Source organism: Oncorhynchus nerka, linkage group LG14, assembly GCF_034236695.1.
Source record: "Oncorhynchus nerka isolate Pitt River linkage group LG14, Oner_Uvic_2.0, whole genome shotgun sequence".
NCBI lineage: Eukaryota > Metazoa > Chordata > Actinopteri > Salmoniformes > Salmonidae > Oncorhynchus > Oncorhynchus nerka.
Genome location: NC_088409.1, coordinates 2,390,924 through 2,411,436, shown reverse-complemented (window position 1 = coordinate 2,411,436; position 20,513 = coordinate 2,390,924). Strand labels below are relative to the sequence as shown.

General features: G+C 47.1%; 1 protein-coding gene across 1 annotated transcript in view; it reads right to left on the bottom strand.

The window, feature by feature from the left end:
• LOC135574929 (CUB and sushi domain-containing protein 3-like) overlaps nucleotides 1-20,513 on the bottom strand; it is a 280,586-nt gene that overhangs the window by 162,111 nt on the left and 97,962 nt on the right. Inside the window, exon 5 of the mRNA XM_065027050.1 lies at nucleotides 18,839-18,847. Coding sequence (XP_064883122.1) covers nucleotides 18,839-18,847 — 9 coding nt within the window. The remainder of the gene's footprint in view (nucleotides 1-18,838; nucleotides 18,848-20,513) is intronic.

Genomic DNA, 20,513 nt, shown 5'->3' with positions numbered 1-20,513 from the left:
CTCTCCCCTCCTAACCTGTCCCCTCTTGGTCTCCTGAACACTGTATATGCTGCCACTCTCCCCTCCTAACCTGTCCCCTCTTGGTCTCCTGAACACTGTATATGCTGACACTTTCCCTCCTAACCTGTCCCCTCTTGGTCTCCTGAACTCTGTATATGCTGACCCTTCCCCTCCTAACCTGTCCCCTCTTGGTCTCCTGACACCTGAACACTGTATGTGCTGACACTTTCCCTCCTAACCTGTCCCCTCCTAACCTGTCCCCTCTTGGTCTCCTGAACACTGTATATGCTGACTCTGTCCCCTCCTAACCTGTCCCCTCTTGGTCTCCTGAACACTGTACATGCTGACTCTCCCCCCTCCTAACCTGTCCCCTCTTGGTCTCCTGAACACTGTACATGCTGACTCTCTCCCCTCCTAACCTGTCCCCTCCTAACCTGTCCCCTCTTGGTCTCCTGAACACTGTATATGCTGCCACTCTCCCCTCCTAACCTGTCCCCTCTTGGTCTCCTGAACACTGTATATGCTGACCCTTCCCCTCCTAACCTGTCCCCTCTTGGTCTCCTAAACACTGTATATGCTGCCACTCTCCCCTCCTAACCTGTCCCCTCTTGGTCTCCTGACACCTGAACACTGTATATGCTGCCACTCTCCCCTCCTAACCTGTCCCCTCCTAACCTGTCCCCTCCTAACCTGTCCCCTCTTGGTCTCCTGGACACTGTATATACTGACTCTGTCCCCTCCTAACCTGTCCCCTCTTGGTCTCCTGAACACTGTATATGCTGACCCTTCCCCTCCTAACCTGTCCCCTCCTAACCTGTCCCCTCTTGGTCTCCTGAACACTGTATATGCTGCCACTTCCCCTCCTAACCTGTCCCCTCTTGGTCTCCTGAACACTGTATATGCTGCCACTCTCCCCTCCTAACCTGTTCCCTCTCGGTCTCCTGAATGAAATGAGTAAGATGCAGCTGCAAAGCATTCTGGGAGAAGTGCGCATTGCTTTAGGTACATTTTGCACACTGCCTGTGACTGTTGCTGGTGGTGAGAGAGATTTCAGAAAGATAAAAACTGATCTGAAAAAAAACGATTTGAGGTCCTCTATGTCCCTGGACAGGCTTTGCAGGCTTGTCATGCTGTCCATTGAAAGTCCGTTAGCTAGAAAGCTGGACTTCAAAGACATAATCAGTGACTTTGCTAGTAAGAAGGCTGGGCGCTGGGCTCTTGGTGAATAAGGCTGAGCAGGGACTTTGCTAGTAAGAAGGCTGGGCGCTGGGCTCTTGGTGAATAAGGCTGAGCGAGGGCCAGTGATGACTGTTTAATGGCTATGGATATTTGGATCACGACACACATGATGCCCACAGGCTGAGAATTAAGACTGAGAACAAGATATATCTCAAAGTAATGGCTGGATTGACCATAAAATCTGTTGTTCACAATCAAGACCCCAAGTGGAAGAAACCTGTGGATTTGGTGACCTCTTGACCTTTCCTCTAGCGCCACCATGGGGCCTTTTCACTTCCATTTTGTTTTTCCACTTTCCATTTCCACTTTTACAGCTGCTTATTGTCTAGTTGGTATGTTTACATAGTTAAATAATCTACTGCTGATTTTATTATTTTATTTTTTGTTATATCACTCTATAGATGTTAAATGTTCATTTATTTTATTTTGAAGAGGTTATTAATGTATATTTAAGTTATATTTATTTTACGTTATTCATTAATGTTAAGAGAATTTTCCATTCATTATTTTTTTTACCATTAAAATGACATTTAGACTGTAAAAAGATGTCCTTTAGCACATTTCTTATAGAAGGGGATCAGTCTTCCATCAGATAGTGAATTCCACTGTATGCAGACTGTTGCATGCATGTCTGCACAGGGTTATACATTCACAGCTCCCTGTCAGTAAATATCACACAGTAAAGATTGGGACTACAAGAGAGTTGCACGCCTGCAAAGGTAGAGTTATTTAAAGCTTTAAACGGGTCGATTGGGTTCTGGAGGTGTGTGATTACAGGTAGAGAGTTATTTAAAGCTTTAAATGGGTCGATTGGGTTCTGGAGGTGTGTGGTTACAGGTAGAGAGTTATTTAAAGCTTTAAACAGGTCGATTGGGTTCTGGAGGTGTGTGGTTACAGGTAGAGAGTTATTTAAAGCTTTGAACGGGGTCGATTGGGTTCTGGAGGTGTGTGGTTACAGGTAGAGAGTTATTTAAAGCTTTAAACAGGTCGATTGGGTTCTGGAGGTGTGTGACTACAGGTAATTGCGTAGGGTTTGTGGGGTCTGTGGTGGTTGGGGCCCCCAATGTGATATCTTTTCATGTGGCCCCAAAATCCCTGGCGGCTCCTCCTGTTTGTTACATGCTGAATTAACAACGTAGGACAAACAAACTACACCTCATTATGCAACCGTTTGGTTCGGTATGTGTCCAGAAAGGAACATTAGCAGGCTTCTCTTAATGGTGTAGGCCTATTTTGTCAGGATGTAGCCCGGTGTTAACACCGAGCCACATCCTGACACAATAGGCTTGTCTTAACACCGAGCTACATCCTGACAAAATAGGCCTGTCTTAACACCGAGCTACATCCTGACAAAATAGGCCTGTCTTAACACCGAGCTACATCCTGACAAAATAGGCCTGTCTTAACACCAAGCTACATCCTGACAAAATAGGCCTGTCTTAACACCGAGCTACATCCTGACAAAATAGGCCTGTCTTAACACCGAGCTACAGCCTGACAAAATAGGCCTGTCTTACCAATGAGCTACATCCTGACAAAATAGGCCTGTTTTAACACCGAGCTACATCCTGACAAAATAGGCCTGTTTTAACACCGAGCTACATCCTGACAAAATAGGCCTGTTTTAACACCGAGCTACATCCTGACAAAATAGGCCTGTCTTAACACCGAGCTACATCCTGACAAAATAGGCCTGTCTTAACACCGAGCTACATCCTGACAAAATAGGCCTGTCTTACCAATGAGCTACATCCTGACAAAATAGGCCTGTTTAACACCGAGACAAAAATAGGCATCGTCTGACAAAATAGGCCTGTGTTAAGATAGGCCTATTTTTGTCAGATTGTAGCCCGGTCTTAAGATAACCCTACGAAAGGAAACCATTGTCGTCTCCTTTCCATCTCTCCGCCCCGTTAGTACTGTAGCCTATTGTACATTTGGCCAAACGTGCATTTCTCCTCCAATATGCGATCAGTAGGCTTAAAAGAAAATAAAGTTGAAATAAGTGTCCAACAAGTTGTAGTCTGGCTTTTTCATGGGATTCCACAAGATTTAAGAGGAATAGTCTCGGCAGCAGCAGCTGTGTTAATTGCGCATCGGAACAACGAAGACAGACAAGATGGAGATGTAGCCTATAGCCTAAGTTTATAACGTATGAATATAAGTCCATAACTCATAAAATCAATGTTAGGATTAATACTGCAGTGAATATATCCAGTCAATTTACACAGAAAAAAAAGTGTTTATCAAGATAATGAAATCATAGGTAAGCTAGGCTATCTTCCCAGATAATGAAATCATAGGTAACCTAGGCTATCCTCCCAGATAATGAAATCATAGGTAACCTAGGCTATCCTCCCAGATAATGAAATCATAGGTAATCTAGGCTATCCTCCCAGATAATGAAATCATAGGTAACCTAGGCTATCCTCCCAGATAATGAAATCATAGGTAACCTAGGCTATCCTCCCAGATAATGAAATCATAGGTAACCTAGGCTATCCTCCCAGATAATGAAATCATAGGTAACCTAGGCTATCCTCCCAGATAATGAAATCATAGGTAACCTAGGCTATCCTCCCAGATAATGAAATCATAGGTAATCTAGGCTATCCTCCCAGATAATGAAATCATAGGTAATCTATGCTATCCTCCCAGATAATGAAATCATAGGTAACCTAGGCTATCCTCCCAGATAATGAAATCATAGGTAATCTAGGCTATCCTCCCAGATAATGAAATCATAGGTAATCTAGGCTATCCTCCCAGATAATGAAATCATAGGTAACCTAGGCTATCCTCCCAGATAATGAAATCATAGGTAACCTAGGCTATCCTCCCAGATAATGAAATCATAGGTAACCTAGGCTATCCTCCCAGATAATGAAATCATAGGTAATCTAGGCTATCCTCCCAGATAATGAAATCATAGGTAACCTAGGCTATCCTCCCAGATAATGAAATCATAGGTAACCTAGGCTATCCTCCCAGTCCCCGGGTATGCAGCTGGAAAAGCTCCCCTACTGTTTAATTTTTTTAGGGAAAATTAAAAATGATCCTTCCTAGACTACAACAATACAGTGTAATGAATAATATTATTATAGTTTTCATGTGAGTGCAAAACTGTAGTCTAGTCTGTACGCCGCAGTGAATAACCTACTGCATGTCATTTAAATACACATTCATGTATAAACAACTGCAACTAAACTAAATTGGCCAAACCATTTGGATCAGTTCTGGGGATTTTCTGAACACTGTATATGCTGACCCTTCCCCTCCTAACCTGTCCCCTCTTGGTCTCCTGACACCTGAACACTGTATATGCTGACCCTTCCCCTCCTAACCTGTCCCCTCCTAACCTGTCCCCTCTTGGTCTCCTGAACACTGTATATGCTGCCACTCTCCCCTCCTAACCTGTCCCCTCTTGGTCTCCTGACACCTGAACACTGTATATGCTGCCACTTCCTCCTAACCTGTCCCCTCTGGTCTCCTGAACACTGTATATGCTGCCACTCTCCCCTCCTAACTTGTCCCTCTTGGTCTCCTGAACACTGTATATGCTGCCACTCTCCCCTCCTAACCTGTCCCCTCTTGGTCTCCTGAACACTGTATATGCTGACCCTTCCCCTCCTAACCTGTCCCCTCTTGGTCTCCTGAACACTGTATATGCTGACCCTTCCCCTCCTAACCTGTCCCCTCTTGGTCTCCTGACACCTGAACACTGTATATGCTGACACTTTCCCTCCTAACCTGTCCCCTCTTGGTCTCCTGAACACTGTATATGCTGACACTTTCCCTCCTAACCTGTCCCCTCTTGGTCTCCTGAACTCTGTATATGCTGACCCTTCCCCTCCTAACCTGTCCCCTCTTGGTCTCCTGACACCTGAACACTGTATATGCTGCCACTCTCCCCTCCTAACCTGTCCCCTCTTGGTCTCCTGAAAACACTGTATATACTGACTCTTCCCCTCCTAACCTGTCCCCTCTTGATCTCGTGACACCTGAACACTGTATATGCTGCCACTCTCCCCTCCTAACCTGTCCCCTCCTAACCTGTCCCCTCCTAACCTGTCCCCTCTTGGTTTCCTGAACACTGTATATGCTGACACTCTCCCCTCCTAACCTGTCCCCTCCTAACCTGTCCCCTCTTGGTCTCCTGAACACTGTATATGCTGCCACTCTCCCCTCCTAACCTGTCCCCTCTTGGTTTCCTGAACACTGTATATGCTGACACTCTCCCCTCCTAACCTGTCCCCTCTTGGTTTCCTGAACACTGTATATGCTGACACTCTCCCCTCCTAACCTGTCCCCTCCTAACCTGTCCCCTCTTGGTCTCCTGAACACTGTATATGCTGCCACTCTCCCTCCTAACCTGTCCCCTCTTGGTTTCCTGAACACTGTATATGCTGACACTCTCCCTCCTAACCTGTCCCCTCTGGTCTCCTGAACACTGTATATGCTGACCCTTCCTCCTAACCTGTCCCCTCTTGGTCTCCTGAACACTGTATATGCTGACACTCTCCCTCCTAACCTGTCCCCTCTTGGTCTCCTGAACACTGTATATGCTGCCACTCTCCTCCTAACCTGTCCCCCTCTTGGTCTCCTGAACACTGTATATGCTGCCACTCTCCCCTCCTAACCTGTTCCCTCCTAACCTGTCCCCTCCTAACCTGTCCCCTCTTGGTCTCCTGAACACTGTATATGCTGACCCTTCCCTCCTAACCTGTCCCCTCCTAACCTGTCCCCTCTTGGTCTCCTGAACACTGTATATGCTGACACTCTCCCTCCTAACCTGTCCCCTCTGGTCTCCTGAACACTGTATATGCTGACCCTTCCCTCCTAACCTGTCCCCTCTTGGTCTCCTGACACCTGAACACTGTATATGCTGACACTTTCCCTCCTAACCTGTCCCCTTCTAACCTGTCCCCTCTTGGTCTCCTGAACACTGTATATACTGACTCTGTCCCCTCCTAACCTGTCCCCTCTTGGTCTCCTGAACACTGTATATGCTGACACTCTCCCTCCTAACCTGTCCCCTCTTGGTCTCCTGAACACTGTATATGCTGCCACTTCCCCTCCTAACCTGTCCCCTCTTGCTCTCCTGAACACTGTATATGCTGCCACTTCCCCTCCTAACGTGTCCCCTCTTGGTCTCCTGACACCTGAACACTGTATATGCTACTACTCTCCTCCTAACCTGTCCCCTCTTGGTCTCCTGAACACTGTATATGCTGACACTCTCCCCTCCTAACCTGTCCCCTCCTAACCTGTCCCCTCTTGGTCTCCTGAACACTGTATATGCTGACACTCTCCCCTCCTAACCTGTCCCCTCCTAACCTGTCCCCTCTTGGTCTCCTGAACACTGTATATGCTGCCACTTCCCCTCCTAACCTGTCCCCTCTTTGTCTCCTGAACACTGTATATGCTGCCACTTCCCCTCCTAACCTGTCCCCTCTTGGTCTCCTGAACACTGTATATGCTGACCCTTCCCCTCCTAACCTGTCTCCTCTTGGTCTCCTGACACCTGAACACTGTATATGCTGACACTTTCCCTCCTAACCTGTCCCCTCTTGGTCTCCTGAACACTGTATATGCTGACACTTTCCCTCCTAACCTGTCCCCTCTTGGTCTCCTGAACTCTGTATATGCTGACCCTTCCCCTCCTAACCTGTCCCCTCTTGGTCTCCTGACACCTGAACACTGTATATGCTGACTCTGTCCCCTCCTAACCTGTCCCCTCCTAACCTGTCCCCTCTTGGTCTCCTGAACACTGTATATGCTGCCACTCTCCACTCCTAACCTGTCCCCTCTTGGTCTCCTGAACACTGTGTTTTTACTGCTATGGACGACATCATAAGTGACCTGGACACCAGGTTCCAGAACACAGTGTTTTTACTGCTATGGACGACATCATAAGTGACCTGGACACCAGGTTCCAGAACACAGTGTTTTTACTGCTATGGACGACATCATAAGTGACCTGGACACTAGGTTCCAGAACACAGTGTTTTTACTGCTATGGACGACATCATAAGTGACCTGGACACTAGGTTCCAGAACACAGTGTTTTTACTGCTATGGACGACATCATAAGTGACCTGGACACTAGGTTCCAGAACACAGTGTTTTTACTGCTATGGACGATATCATAAGTGACTTGGACACTTTTGACACCACTGCTAAAAAATTGTCAAAGAATTTTCTGCTTTTCTGAAAGTTGGTCAGATTAGTGAGGATAAAGTCCCCTCTGTGTGCCAACCACTGATCATGAAGTATTCTAGAGATGTTACACCTGAGGTTCAAAATGAAGTAAGACACCTGACCACTGTATATGCTGCTACTCTCCCCTCCTAACCTGTCCCCTCCTAACCTGTCCCCTCCTAACCTGTCCCCTCCTAACCTGTCTCCTCCTAACCTGTCCCCTCCTGGTCTCCTGAACACTTTATATACTGCTCCCCTCCTAACCTGTCCCCTCTCGGTCTCCTGAACACTGTATATACTGACTCTGTCCCCTCCTAACCTGTCCCCTCTTGGTCTCCTGAACACTGTATATGCTGCCACTCTCCCCTCCTAACCTGTCCCCTCCTAACCTGTCCCCTCTTGGTCTCCTGAACACTGTATATGCTGACACTCTCCCCTCCTAACCTGTCCCCTCCTAACCTGTCCCCTCTTGGTCTCCTGAACACTGTATATACTGCTACTCTCCTCCTAACCTGTCCCTCCTAACCTGTCCCCTCTTGGTCTCCTGACACCTGGACACTGTATATGCTGCCACTCTCCCCTCCTAACCTGTCCCCTCTTGGTCTCCTGACACCTGAACACTGTATATGCTGCCACTCTCCCCTCCTAACCTGTCCCCTCTTGGTCTCCTGAACACTGTATATGCTGCTACTCTCCCCTCCTAACCTGTCCCCTCCTAACCTGTCCCCTCTTGGTCTCCTGACACCTGAACACTGTATATGCTGCCACTCTCCCCTCCTAACCTGTCCCCTCTTGGTCTCCTGAACACTGTATATGCTGACCCTTCCCCTCCTAATCTGTCCCCTCCTAACCTGTCCCCTCTTGGTCTCCTGAACACTGTATATGCTGACACTCTCCCCTCCTAACCTGTCCCCTCTTGGTCTCCTGAACACTGTATATGCTGACCCTTCCCCTCCTAACCTGTCCCCTCCTAACCTGTCCCCTCTTTGTCTCCTGAACACTGTATATGCTGACCCTTCCCCTCCTAACCTGTCCCCTCTTGGTCTCCTGACACCTGAACACTGTATATGCTGACCCTTCCCCTCCTAACCTGTCCCCTCCTAACCTGTCCCCTCTTGGTCTCCTGAACACTGTATATGCTGACCCTTCCCTCCTAACCTGTCCCCTCTTGGTCTCCTGACACCTGAACACTGTATATGCTGACCCTTCCCCTCCTAACCTGTCCCCTCCTAACCTGTCCCCTCTTGGTCTCCTGAACACTGTATATGCTGCCACTCTCCCCTCCTAACCTGTCCCCTCTTGGTCTCCTGACACCTGAACACTGTATATGCTGCCACTTCCCCTCCTAACCTGTCCCCTCTTGGTCTCCTGAACACTGTATATGCTGCCACTCTCCCCTCCTAACTTGTCCCCTCTTGGTCTCCTGAACACTGTATATGCTGCCACTCTCCCCTCCTAACCTGTCCCCTCTTGGTCTCCTGAACACTGTATATGCTGACCCTTCCTCCTAACCTGTCCCTCTGGTCTCCTGAACACTGTATATGCTGACCCTTCCCCTCCTAACCTGTCCCTCTTGGTCTCCTGACACCTGAACACTGTATATGCTGACACTTTCCCTCCTAACCTGTCCCCTCTTGGTCTCCTGAACACTGTATATGCTGACACTTTCCCTCCTAACCTGTCCCCTCTTGGTCTCCTGAACTCTGTATATGCTGACCCTTCCCCCTAACCTGTCCCCTCTTGGTCTCCTGACACCTGAACACTGTATATGCTGCCACTCTCCCCTCCTAACCTGTCCCCTCTTGGTCTCCTGAAAACACTGTATATACTGACTCTTCCCCTCCTAACCTGTCCCTCTTGATCTCGTGACACCTGAACACTGTATATGCTGCCACTCTCCCTCCTAACCTGTCCCCTCCTAACCTGTCCCCTCCTAACCTGTCCCCTCTTGGTTTCCTGAACACTGTATATGCTGACACTCTCCCCTCCTAACCTGTCCCCTCCTAACCTGTCCCCTCTTGGTCTCCTGAACACTGTATATGCTGCCACTCTCCCCTCCTAACCTGTCCCCTCTTGGTTTCCTGAACACTGTATATGCTGACACTCTCCCTCCTAACCTGTCCCCTCTTGGTTTCCTGAACACTGTATATGCTGACACTCTCCTCCTAACCTGTCCCCTCCTAACCTGTCCCCTCTTGGTCTCCTGAACACTGTATATGCTGCCACTCTCCCTCCTAACCTGTCCCCTCTTGGTTTCCTGAACACTGTATATGCTGACACTCTCCCTCCTAACCTGTCCCCTCTTGGTCTCCCTGAACACTGTATATGCTGACCCTTCCCCTCCTAACCTGTCCCCTCTTGGTCTCCTGAACACTGTATATGCTGACACTCTCCCTCCTAACCTGTCCCCTCTTGGTCTCCTGAACACTGTATATGCTGCCACTCTCCCCTCCTAACCTGTCCCCTCTTGGTCTCCTGAACACTGTATATGCTGCCACTCTCCCCTCCTAACCTGTCCCCTCCTAACCTGTCCCCTCTTGGTCTCCTGAACACTGTATATGCTGACCCTTCCCCTCCTAACCTGTCCCCTCCTAACCTGTCCCCTCTTGGTCTCCTGAACACTGTATATGCTGACACTCTCCCCTCCTAACCTGTCCCCTCTTGGTCTCCTGAACACTGTATATGCTGACCCTTCCCCTCCTAACCTGTCCCCTCTTGGTCTCCTGACACCTGAACACTGTATATGCTGACACTTTCCCTCCTAACCTGTCCCCTTCTAACCTGTCCCCTCTTGGTCTCCTGAACACTGTATATACTGACTCTGTCCCCTCCTAACCTGTCCCCTCTTGGTCTCCTGAACACTGTATATGCTGACACTCTCCCCTCCTAACCTGTCCCCTCTTGGTCTCCTGAACACTGTATATGCTGCCACTTCCCCTCCTAACCTGTCCCCTCTTGCTCTCCTGAACACTGTATATGCTGCCACTTCCCCTCCTAACGTGTCCCCTCTTGGTCTCCTGACACCTGAACACTGTATATGCTACTACTCTCCCCTCCTAACCTGTCCCCTCTTGGTCTCCTGAACACTGTATATGCTGACACTCTCCCCTCCTAACCTGTCCCCTCCTAACCTGTCCCCTCTTGGTCTCCTGAACACTGTATATGCTGACACTCTCCCCTCCTAACCTGTCCCCTCCTAACCTGTCCCCTCTTGGTCTCCTGAACACTGTATATGCTGCCACTTCCCCTCCTAACCTGTCCCCTCTTTGTCTCCTGAACACTGTATATGCTGCCACTTCCCCTCCTAACCTGTCCCCTCTTGGTCTCCTGAACACTGTATATGCTGACCCTTCCCCTCCTAACCTGTCTCCTCTTGGTCTCCTGACACCTGAACACTGTATATGCTGACACTTTCCCTCCTAACCTGTCCCCTCTTGGTCTCCTGAACACTGTATATGCTGACACTTTCCCTCCTAACCTGTCCCCTCTTGGTCTCCTGAACTCTGTATATGCTGACCCTTCCCCTCCTAACCTGTCCCCTCTTGGTCTCCTGACACCTGAACACTGTATATGCTGACTCTGTCCCCTCCTAACCTGTCCCCTCCTAACCTGTCCCCTCTTGGTCTCCTGAACACTGTATATGCTGCCACTCTCCCCTCCTAACCTGTCCCCTCTTGGTCTCCTGAACACTGTATATGCTGACCCTTCCCCTCCTAACCTGTCCCCTCTTGGTCTCCTGAACACTGTATATGCTGCCACTCTCCCCTCCTAACCTGTCCCCTCTTGGTCTCCTGAACACTGTATATGCTGACCCTTCCCCTCCTAACCTGTCCCCTCTTGGTCTCCTGAACACTGTATATGCTGCCACTCTCCCCTCCTAACCTGTCCCCTCTTGGTCTCCTGACACCTGAACACTGTATATGCTGACACTTTCCCTCCTAACCTGTCCCCTCCTAACCTGTCCCCTCTTGGTCTCCTGAACACTGTATATGCTGACACTTTCCCTCCTAACCTGTCCCCTCCTAACCTGTCCCCTCTTGGTCTCCTGAACACTGTATATGCTGCCACTCTCCCCCCTAACCTGTCCCCTCTTGGTCTCCTGAACACTGTATATGCTGACCCTTCCCCTCCTAACCTGTCCCCTCTTGGTCTCCTGAACACTGTATATGCTGCCACTCTCCCCTCCTAACCTGTCCCCTCTTGGTCTCCTGACACCTGAACACTGTATATGCTGCCACTCTCCCCTCCTAACCTGTCCCCTCCTAACCTGTCCCCTCTTGGTCTCCTGGACACTGTATATACTGACTCTGTCCCCTCCTAACCTGTCCCCTCTTGGTCTCCTGAACACTGTATATGCTGCCACTCTCCCCTCCTAACCTGTTCCCTCTCGGTCTCCTGAATGAAATGAGTAAGATGCAGCTGCAAAGCATTCTGGGAGAAGTGCGCATTGCTTTAGGTACATTTTGCACACTGCCTGTGACTGTTGCTGGTGGTGAGAGAGATTTCAGAAAGATAAAAACTGATCTGAAAAAAAACTATCTGAAGTCCTCTATGTCCCTGGACAGGCTGTGCAGGCTTGTCATGCTGTCCATTGAAAGTCCGTTAGCTAGAAAGCTGGACTTCAAAGACATAATCAGTGACTTTGCTAGTAAGAAGGCTGGGCGCTGGGCTCTTGGTGAATAAGGCTGAGCAGGGACTTTGCTAGTAAGAAGGCTGGGCGCTGGGCTCTTGGTGAATAAGGCTGAGCGAGGGCCAGTGATGACTGTTTAATGGCTATGGATATTTGGATCACGACACACATGATGCCCACAGGCTGAGAATTAAGACTGAGAACAAGATATATCTCAAAGTAATGGCTGGATTGACCATAAAATCTGTTGTTCACAATCAAGACCCCAAGTGGAAGAAACCTGTGGATTTGGTGACCTCTTGACCTTTCCTCTAGCGCCACCATGGGGCCTTTTCACTTCCATTTTGTTTTTCCACTTTCCATTTCCACTTTTACAGCTGCTTATTGTCTAGTTGGTATGTTTACATAGTTAAATAATCTACTGCTGATTTTATTATTTTATTTTTTGTTATATCACTCTATAGATGTTAAATGTTCATTTATTTTATTTTGAAGAGGTTATTAATGTATATTTAAGTTATATTTATTTTACGTTATTCATTAATGTTAAGAGAATTTTCCATTCATTATTTTTTTTACCATTAAAATGACATTTAGACTGTAAAAAGATGTCCTTTAGCACATTTCTTATAGAAGGGGATCAGTCTTCCATCAGATAGTGAATTCCACTGTATGCAGACTGTTGCATGCATGTCTGCACAGAGTTATACATTCACAGCTCCCTGTCAGTAAATATCACACAGTAAAGATTGGGACTACAAGAGAGTTGCACGCCTGCAAAGGTAGAGTTATTTAAAGCTTTAAACGGGTCGATTGGGTTCTGGAGGTGTGTGGTTACAGGTAGAGAGTTATTTAAAGCTTTAAACGGGTCGATTGGGTTCTGGAGGTGTGTGATTACAGGTAGAGAGTTATTTAAAGCTTTGAACGGGTCGATTGGGTTCTGGAGGTGTGTGGTTACAGGTAGAGAGTTATTTAAAGCTTTGAACGGGGTCGATTGGGTTCTGGAGGTGTGTGATTACAGGTAGAGAGTTATTTAAAGCTTTAAACAGGTCGATTGGGTTCTGGAGGTGTGTGGTTACAGGTAGAGAGTTATTTAAAGCTTTAAACAGGTCGATTGGGTTCTGGAGGTGTGTGACTACAGGTAATTGCGTAGGGTTTGTGGGGTCTGTGGTGGTTGGGGCCCCCAATGTGATATCTTTTCATGTGGCCCCAAAATCCCTGGCGGCTCCTCCTGTTTGTTACATGCTGAATTAACAACGTAGGACAAACAAACTACACCTCATTATGCAACCGTTTGGTTCGGTATGTGTCCAGAAAGGAACATTAGCAGGCTTCTCTTAATGGTGTAGGCCTATTTTGTCAGGATGTAGCCCGGTGTTAACACCGAGCCACATCCTGACACAATAGGCTTGTCTTAACACCAAGCTACATCCTGACAAAATAGGCCTGTCTTAACACCGAGCTACATCCTGACAAAATAGGCCTGTCTTAACACCGAGCTACATCCTGACAAAATAGGCCTGTTTTACCAATGAGCTACATCCTGACAAAATAGGCCTGTCTTAACACCGAGCCACATCCTGACAAAATAGGCCTGTCTTAACACCGAGCTACATCCTGACAAAATAGGCCTGTCTTACCAATGAGCTACATCCTGACAAAATAGGCCTGTCTTAACACCGAGCTACATCCTGACAAAATAGGCCTGTCTTACCAATGAGCTACATCCTGACAAAATAGGCCTGTCTTAACACCGAGCCACATCCTGACAAAATAGGCCTGTCTTACCAATGAGCTACATCCTGACAAAATAGGCCTGTCTTAACACCGAGCCACATCCTGACAAAATAGGCCTGTCTTACCAATGAGCTACATCCTGACAAAATAGGCCTGTCTTAACACCGAGCTACATCCTGACAAAATAGGCTTGTCTTAACACCAAGCTACATCCTGACAAAATAGGCCTGTTTTAACACCAAGCTACATCCTGACAAAATAGGCCTGTTTTAACACCAAGCTACATCCTGACAAAATAGGCCTGTTTTAACACCAAGCTACATCCTGACAAAATAGGCTTGTCTTAACACCAAGCTACATCCTGACAAAATAGGCCTGTTTTAACACCAAGCTACATCCTGACAAAATAGGCCTGTTTTAACACCAAGCTACATCCTGACAAAATAGGCCTGTTTTAACACCAAGCTACATCCTGACAAAATAGGCCTGTTTTAACACCGAGCTACATCCTGACAAAATAGGCTTGTCTTAACACCAAGCTACATCCTGACAAAATAGGCCTGTCTTACCAATGAGCTACATCCTGACAAAATAGGCTTGTCTTAACACCAAGCTACATCCTGACAAAATAGGCCTGTGTTAAGATAGGCCTATTTTTGTCAGATTGTAGCCCGGTCTTAAGATAACCCTACGAAAGGAAACCATTGTCGTCTCCTTTCCATCTCTCCGCCCCGTTAGTACTGTAGCCTATTGTACATTTGGCCAAACGTGCATTTCTCCTCCAATATGCGATCAGTAGGCTTAAAAGAAAATAAAGTTGAAATAAGTGTCCAACAAGTTGTAGTCTGGCTTTTTCCTGGGATTCCACAAGATTTAAGAGGAATAGTCGCGGTAGCAGCAGCTGTGTTAATTGCGCATCGGAACAACGAAGACAGACAAGATGGAGATGTAGCCTATAGCCTAAGTTTATAACGTATGAATATAAGTCCATAACTCATAAAATCAATGTTAGGATTAATACTGCAGTGAATATATCCAGTCAATTTACACAGAAAAAAAAGTGTTTATCAAGATAATGAAATCATAGGTAACCTAGGCTATCTTCCCAGATAATGAAATCATAGGTAATCTAGGCTATCCTCCCAGATAATGAAATCATAGGTAATCTAGGCTATCCTCCCAGATAATGAAATCATAGGTAACCTAGGCTATCCTCCCAGATAATGAAATCATAGGTAACCTAGGCTATCCTCCCAGATAATGAAAGCATAGGTAACCTAGGCTATCCTCCCAGATAATGAAATCATAGGTAACCTAGGCTATCCTCCCAGATAATGAAATCATAGGTAACCTAGGCTATCCTCCCAGATAATGAAATCATAGGTAACCTAGGCTATCTTCCCAGATAATGAAATCATAGGTAATCTAGGCTATCCTCCCAGATAATGAAATCATAGGTAACCTAGGCTATCCTCCCAGATAATGAAATCATAGGTAACCTAGGCTATCCTCCCAGATAATGAAATCATAGGTAACCTAGGCTATCCTCCCAGATAATGAAATCATAGGTAACCTAGGCTATCTTCCCAGATAATGAAATCATAGGTAAGCTAGGCTATCCTCCCAGATAATGAAATCATAGGTAATCTAGGCTATCCTCCCAGATAATGAAAGCATAGGTAACCTAGGCTATCCTCCCAGATAATGAAATCATAGGTAACCTAGGCTATCCTCCCAGATAATGAAATCATAGGTAACCTAGGCTATCCTCCCAGTCCCCGGGTATGCAGCTGGAAAAGGTCCCCTACTGTTTAATTTTTTTAGGGAAAATTAAAAATGATCCTTCCTAGACTACAACAATACAATGTAATGAATAATATTATTATAGTTTTCATGTGAGTGCAAAACTGTAGTCTAGTCTGTACGCCGCAGTGAATAACCTACTGCATGTCATTTAAATACACATTCATGTATAAACAACTGCAACTAAACTAAATTGGCCAAACCATTTGGATCAGTTCTGGGGATTTTCTCGGCAGTCCTGGCATATTAGGTCCAGGTCCAGACACATTAGGTCCAGGTTCAGACACATTAGGTCCAGACACATTAGGTCCAGACACATTAGGTCCAGGTTCAGACACATTAGGTCCAGACACAATTAGGTCCAGGTTCAGACACATTAGGTCCAGACACATTAGGTCCAGGTTCAGACACATTAGGTACAGACACATTAGGTCCAGGTCCAGACACATTAGGTCCAGGTTCAGACACATTAGGTCCAGACACATTAGGTCCAGGTTCAGACACATTAGGTCCAGGTCCAGACACATTAGGTCCAGGTCCAGACACATTAGGTCCAGGTTCAGACACATTAGGTCCAGACACATTAGGTCCAGACACATTAGGTCCAGACACATTAGGTCCAGGTCCAGACACATTAGGTCCAGGTCCAGACACATTAGGTCCAGGTCGCATTAGGTCCAGGTCCAGACACATTAGGTCCAGGCACATTAGGTCCAGACACATTAGGTCCCAGACACATTAGGGGTCCAGACACATTAGGTCCAGGTCCAGACACATTAGGTCCAGGTCCAGGTCCAGACACATTAGGTCCAGACACATTAGGTCCAGACACATTAGGTCCAGGCACATTAGGTCCAGGGTCCAGACACATTAGGTCCAGGTCCAGGCACACAGGTCCAGACACATTACGTCCAGACAGGTCACATAGGTCCAGGCACATTAGTCCAGGCAGACATCAGGACACATTAGGTCCTGGCACCAGGCACATTAGGTCAGGCAGGTCAGGCATTTAGGTCCAGGTCCAGACACATTAGTCCAGGTCCAGACACATTAGGGTCCAGGTCCAGACACATTAGGTCCAGGTCCAGACACATTAGGTCCAGGTCCAGACACATTAGGTCCAGGTCCAGACACATTAGGTCCAGACGCATTAGGTCCAGGTCCAGACACATTAGGTCCAGACACATTAGGTCCAGACACATTAGGTCCAGACACATTAGGTCCAGGCACATTAGGTCCAGACACATTAGGTCCAGACGCATTAGGTCCAGGGGCATTAGGTCCAGGTCCAGACACATTAGGTCCAGACACATTAGGTCCAGACACATTAGGTCCAGACACATTAGGTCCAGGCACATTAGGTCCAGGCACATTAGGTCCAGGTCCAGACACATTACGTCCAGACACATTAGGTCCTGGCACATTAGGTCCACAGGCACATTAGGACCAGGCACATTAGGTCCAGGCACATTAGGTCCAGGTCCAGACACATTAGGTCCAGGTCCAGACACATTACATTTACATTTACATTTAAGTCATTTAGCAGACGCTCTTATCCAGAGCGACTTACAAATTGGTGCATTCACCTTATGACATCCAGTGGAACAGTAGTGCATCTAAATCTTTTAAGGGGGGTGAGAGGGATTACTTTATCCTATCCTAGGTATTCCTTAAAGAGGTGGGGTTTCAGGTGTCTCCGGAAGGTGGTGATTGACTCCGCTGTCCTGGCGTCGTGAGGGAGTTTGTTCCACCATTGGGGGGCCAAAGCAGCGAACAGTTTTGACTGGGCTGAGCGGGAACTGTACTTCCTCAGTGGTAGGGAGGCGAGCAGGCCAGAGGTGGATGAACGCAGTGCCCTTGTTTGGGTGTAGGGCCTGATCAGAGCCTGAGGTACTGAGGTGCCGTTCCCTCACAGCTCCGTAGGCAAGCACCATGGTCTTGTAGCGGATGCGAGCTTCAACTGGAAGCTGGACATTAGGTCCAGGTACAGGCACATTAGGTCCAGGCACATTAGGTTCAGGCACATTAGGTCCAGGCACATTAGGTCCACAGGCACATTCGGTCCAGACACATTAGGTCCAGGTCCAGGCACATTAGGTCCAGACACATTAGGTCTGGATACATACATACAGCCATACATCTATAATCCAGGCATCAATAAATGCATTGAAATAGATATTCTCCTCATTAATCAGATTAGATGGATTATTAATCTGAATGGTACCTGATTCAGTGAAATAATATGCAACAATATGAATGGGATTTGTGAATTAGGGATTGGGGAAGCTTAAAATAGCAACATCAAGGTGTTAGGCACCTAAATTAGTCACATTCCCATCAATATGTCTCAATTTGAATATTCATATGCTGTTTGACAGAAATTGAGGGAGGACAGAGAGAGAGAGAGAGAGAGAGAGAGAGAGAGAGAGAGAGAGAGAGCACTGAGAACAATGTGTCTAATCTTCACATTCTCAAAACATGAAGGTTAAATGTTCAGGGATGTTTTGAAGGCTGATGGACGGGAAATGACTATAGTTGTTTCCTAATATCTAATAATAGTCTTTCTTCCTGCCGATCTCCATCCACCAGCCCTCAAAACATACCTGAACATTTAGTGAGTACGTTCTTGAGAGGATGAGAGTGTGGAGAACACATAGAGTATTACATTTGAGAAGCACCCCCTCCCCTACTGTATTACTGTATTACTCCCCTACTGTATTACTGTGTTACTCCCCTACTGTATTACTGTATTACTCCCCTACTGTATTACTGTATTACTCCCCTACTGTATTACTGTATTACTCCCCTACTGTATTACTGTGTTACTCCCCTACTGTATTACTGTGTTACTCCCCTACTGTATTACTGTGTTACTCCCCTACTGTATTACTGTGTTACTCCCCTACTGTATTACTGTGTTACTCCCCTACTGTATTACTGTGTTACTCCCCTACTGTATTACTGTGTTACTCCCCTACTGTATTACTGTATTACTCCCCTACTGTATTACTGTGTTACTCCCCTACTGTATTACTGTGTTACTCCCCTACTGTATTACTGTGTTACTCCCCTACTGTATTACTGTATTACTCCCCTACTGTATTACTGTGTTACTCCCCTACTGTATTACTGTATTACTCCTCTACTGTATTACTGTATTACTCCCCTACTGTATTACTGTATTACCTCACGCTGCACCTCCCCCTACTGTATTACCTCAAGCTGCACCTCCCTCTACTGTATTACCTCACGCTGCTCCTCCCCCTACTGTATTACCTCATGCTGCACCTCCCCCTACTGTATTACCTCACACTGCTCCTCCCCCTACTGTATTACCTCACGCTGCACCTCCCCCCTACTGTATTACTGTATTACTCCCCTACTGTATTACCTCACGCTGCACCTCCCCCTACTGTATTACCTCACGCTGCACCTCCCCTACTGTATTACCTCACGCTGCTCCTCCCCTACTGCATTACCTCACGCTGCTCCTCCCCTACTGCATTACCTCACGCTGCTCCTCCCCTACTGCATTACCTCACGCTGCTCCTCCCCTACTGTATTACCTCACGTTGCTCCTCCCCCTACTGTATTACCTCACGCTGCTCCTCCCCCTACTGTATTACTGTATTAGTCCCCTACTGTATTACCTCACGCTGCTCCTCCCCCTACTGTATTACTGTATTAGTCCCCTACTGTATTACCTCACGCTGCTCCTCCCCTACTGTATTACTGTATTAGTCCCCTACTGTATTACCTCACGCTGCTCCTCCCCTACTGTATTACTGTATTAGTCCCCTACTGTATTACCTCACGCTGCTCCTCCCCTACTGTATTACTGTATTAGTCCCCCCCTATTGTATTACCTCACGCTGCACCTCCCCTACTGTATTACCTCACGCTGCACCTCCCCTAATGTATTACCTCACGCTGCTCCTCCCCCTACTGTATTACCTCACGCTGCACCTCCCCCCTATTGTATTACCTCATGCTGCACCTCCCCCTACTGTATTACCTCATGCTGCACCTCGCCCCTACTGTATTACCTCACGCTGCACCTCCCCACTGTAGATGAAACAAGATTACCTCACGCTGCTCCTCCCCCTACTGTATTACCTCACGCTGCTCCTCCCCTACTACTGTATTACCTCACGCTGCTCCTCCCCCTACTGTGGCTTTACCTCACGCTGCACCTCCCCTACTGTATTGATAAAGGTCACGCTGCTCCTCCCCCCTACTGTCATTACCTCACGCTGCACCTCCCCTACTGTATTTCCTCACGCTGCTCCTCCCTACTGTAATTTTACCTCACGCTGCTCCTCCCCATTCACTGACCCTTCCAACCAGGACAAAGGCAATAGAGATGAAACAAGATATACACAAAGATAGCTAGCTATATGTGGATTGTAATAAGCTATCTAGCCAGCTAGTTAAACCTAAAATATAATATTATCCAAGGTAGATGTACATTTTTTAAGAGATTTAACGGGACTGCCCCATTAGAGCTCCTGACAGACGTTCACTACGGTGCATAAAGTTTGATAGAACCTCTTCAGTTAACTGGTAATAAACAATGATTCATTTAAGATTGACTTCGAGTTTCCCTGTGTTAGAATTTCCCACGACACCGTATTGACTTACTATGGACTCATTCATTTAACCTTCTTCCAGCCAGGACAACGGCAATAGAGACGAAACATGATATACACACAAAGCAAAAACCTTTTACTTCATAACTATCAGCTAGCTATATGTGAATCGTAATAATGTAGCTAACCCACTAATGTTATGCAAGGTAGATGTCAAGTTTTTATGGGTAGCTAGCTAGCTAACAATTCTCTGTGGCTAACTAGCAGTACTAGTACCCAGCTGTAATAGCTAACCCTATTGACTTACAATGGGC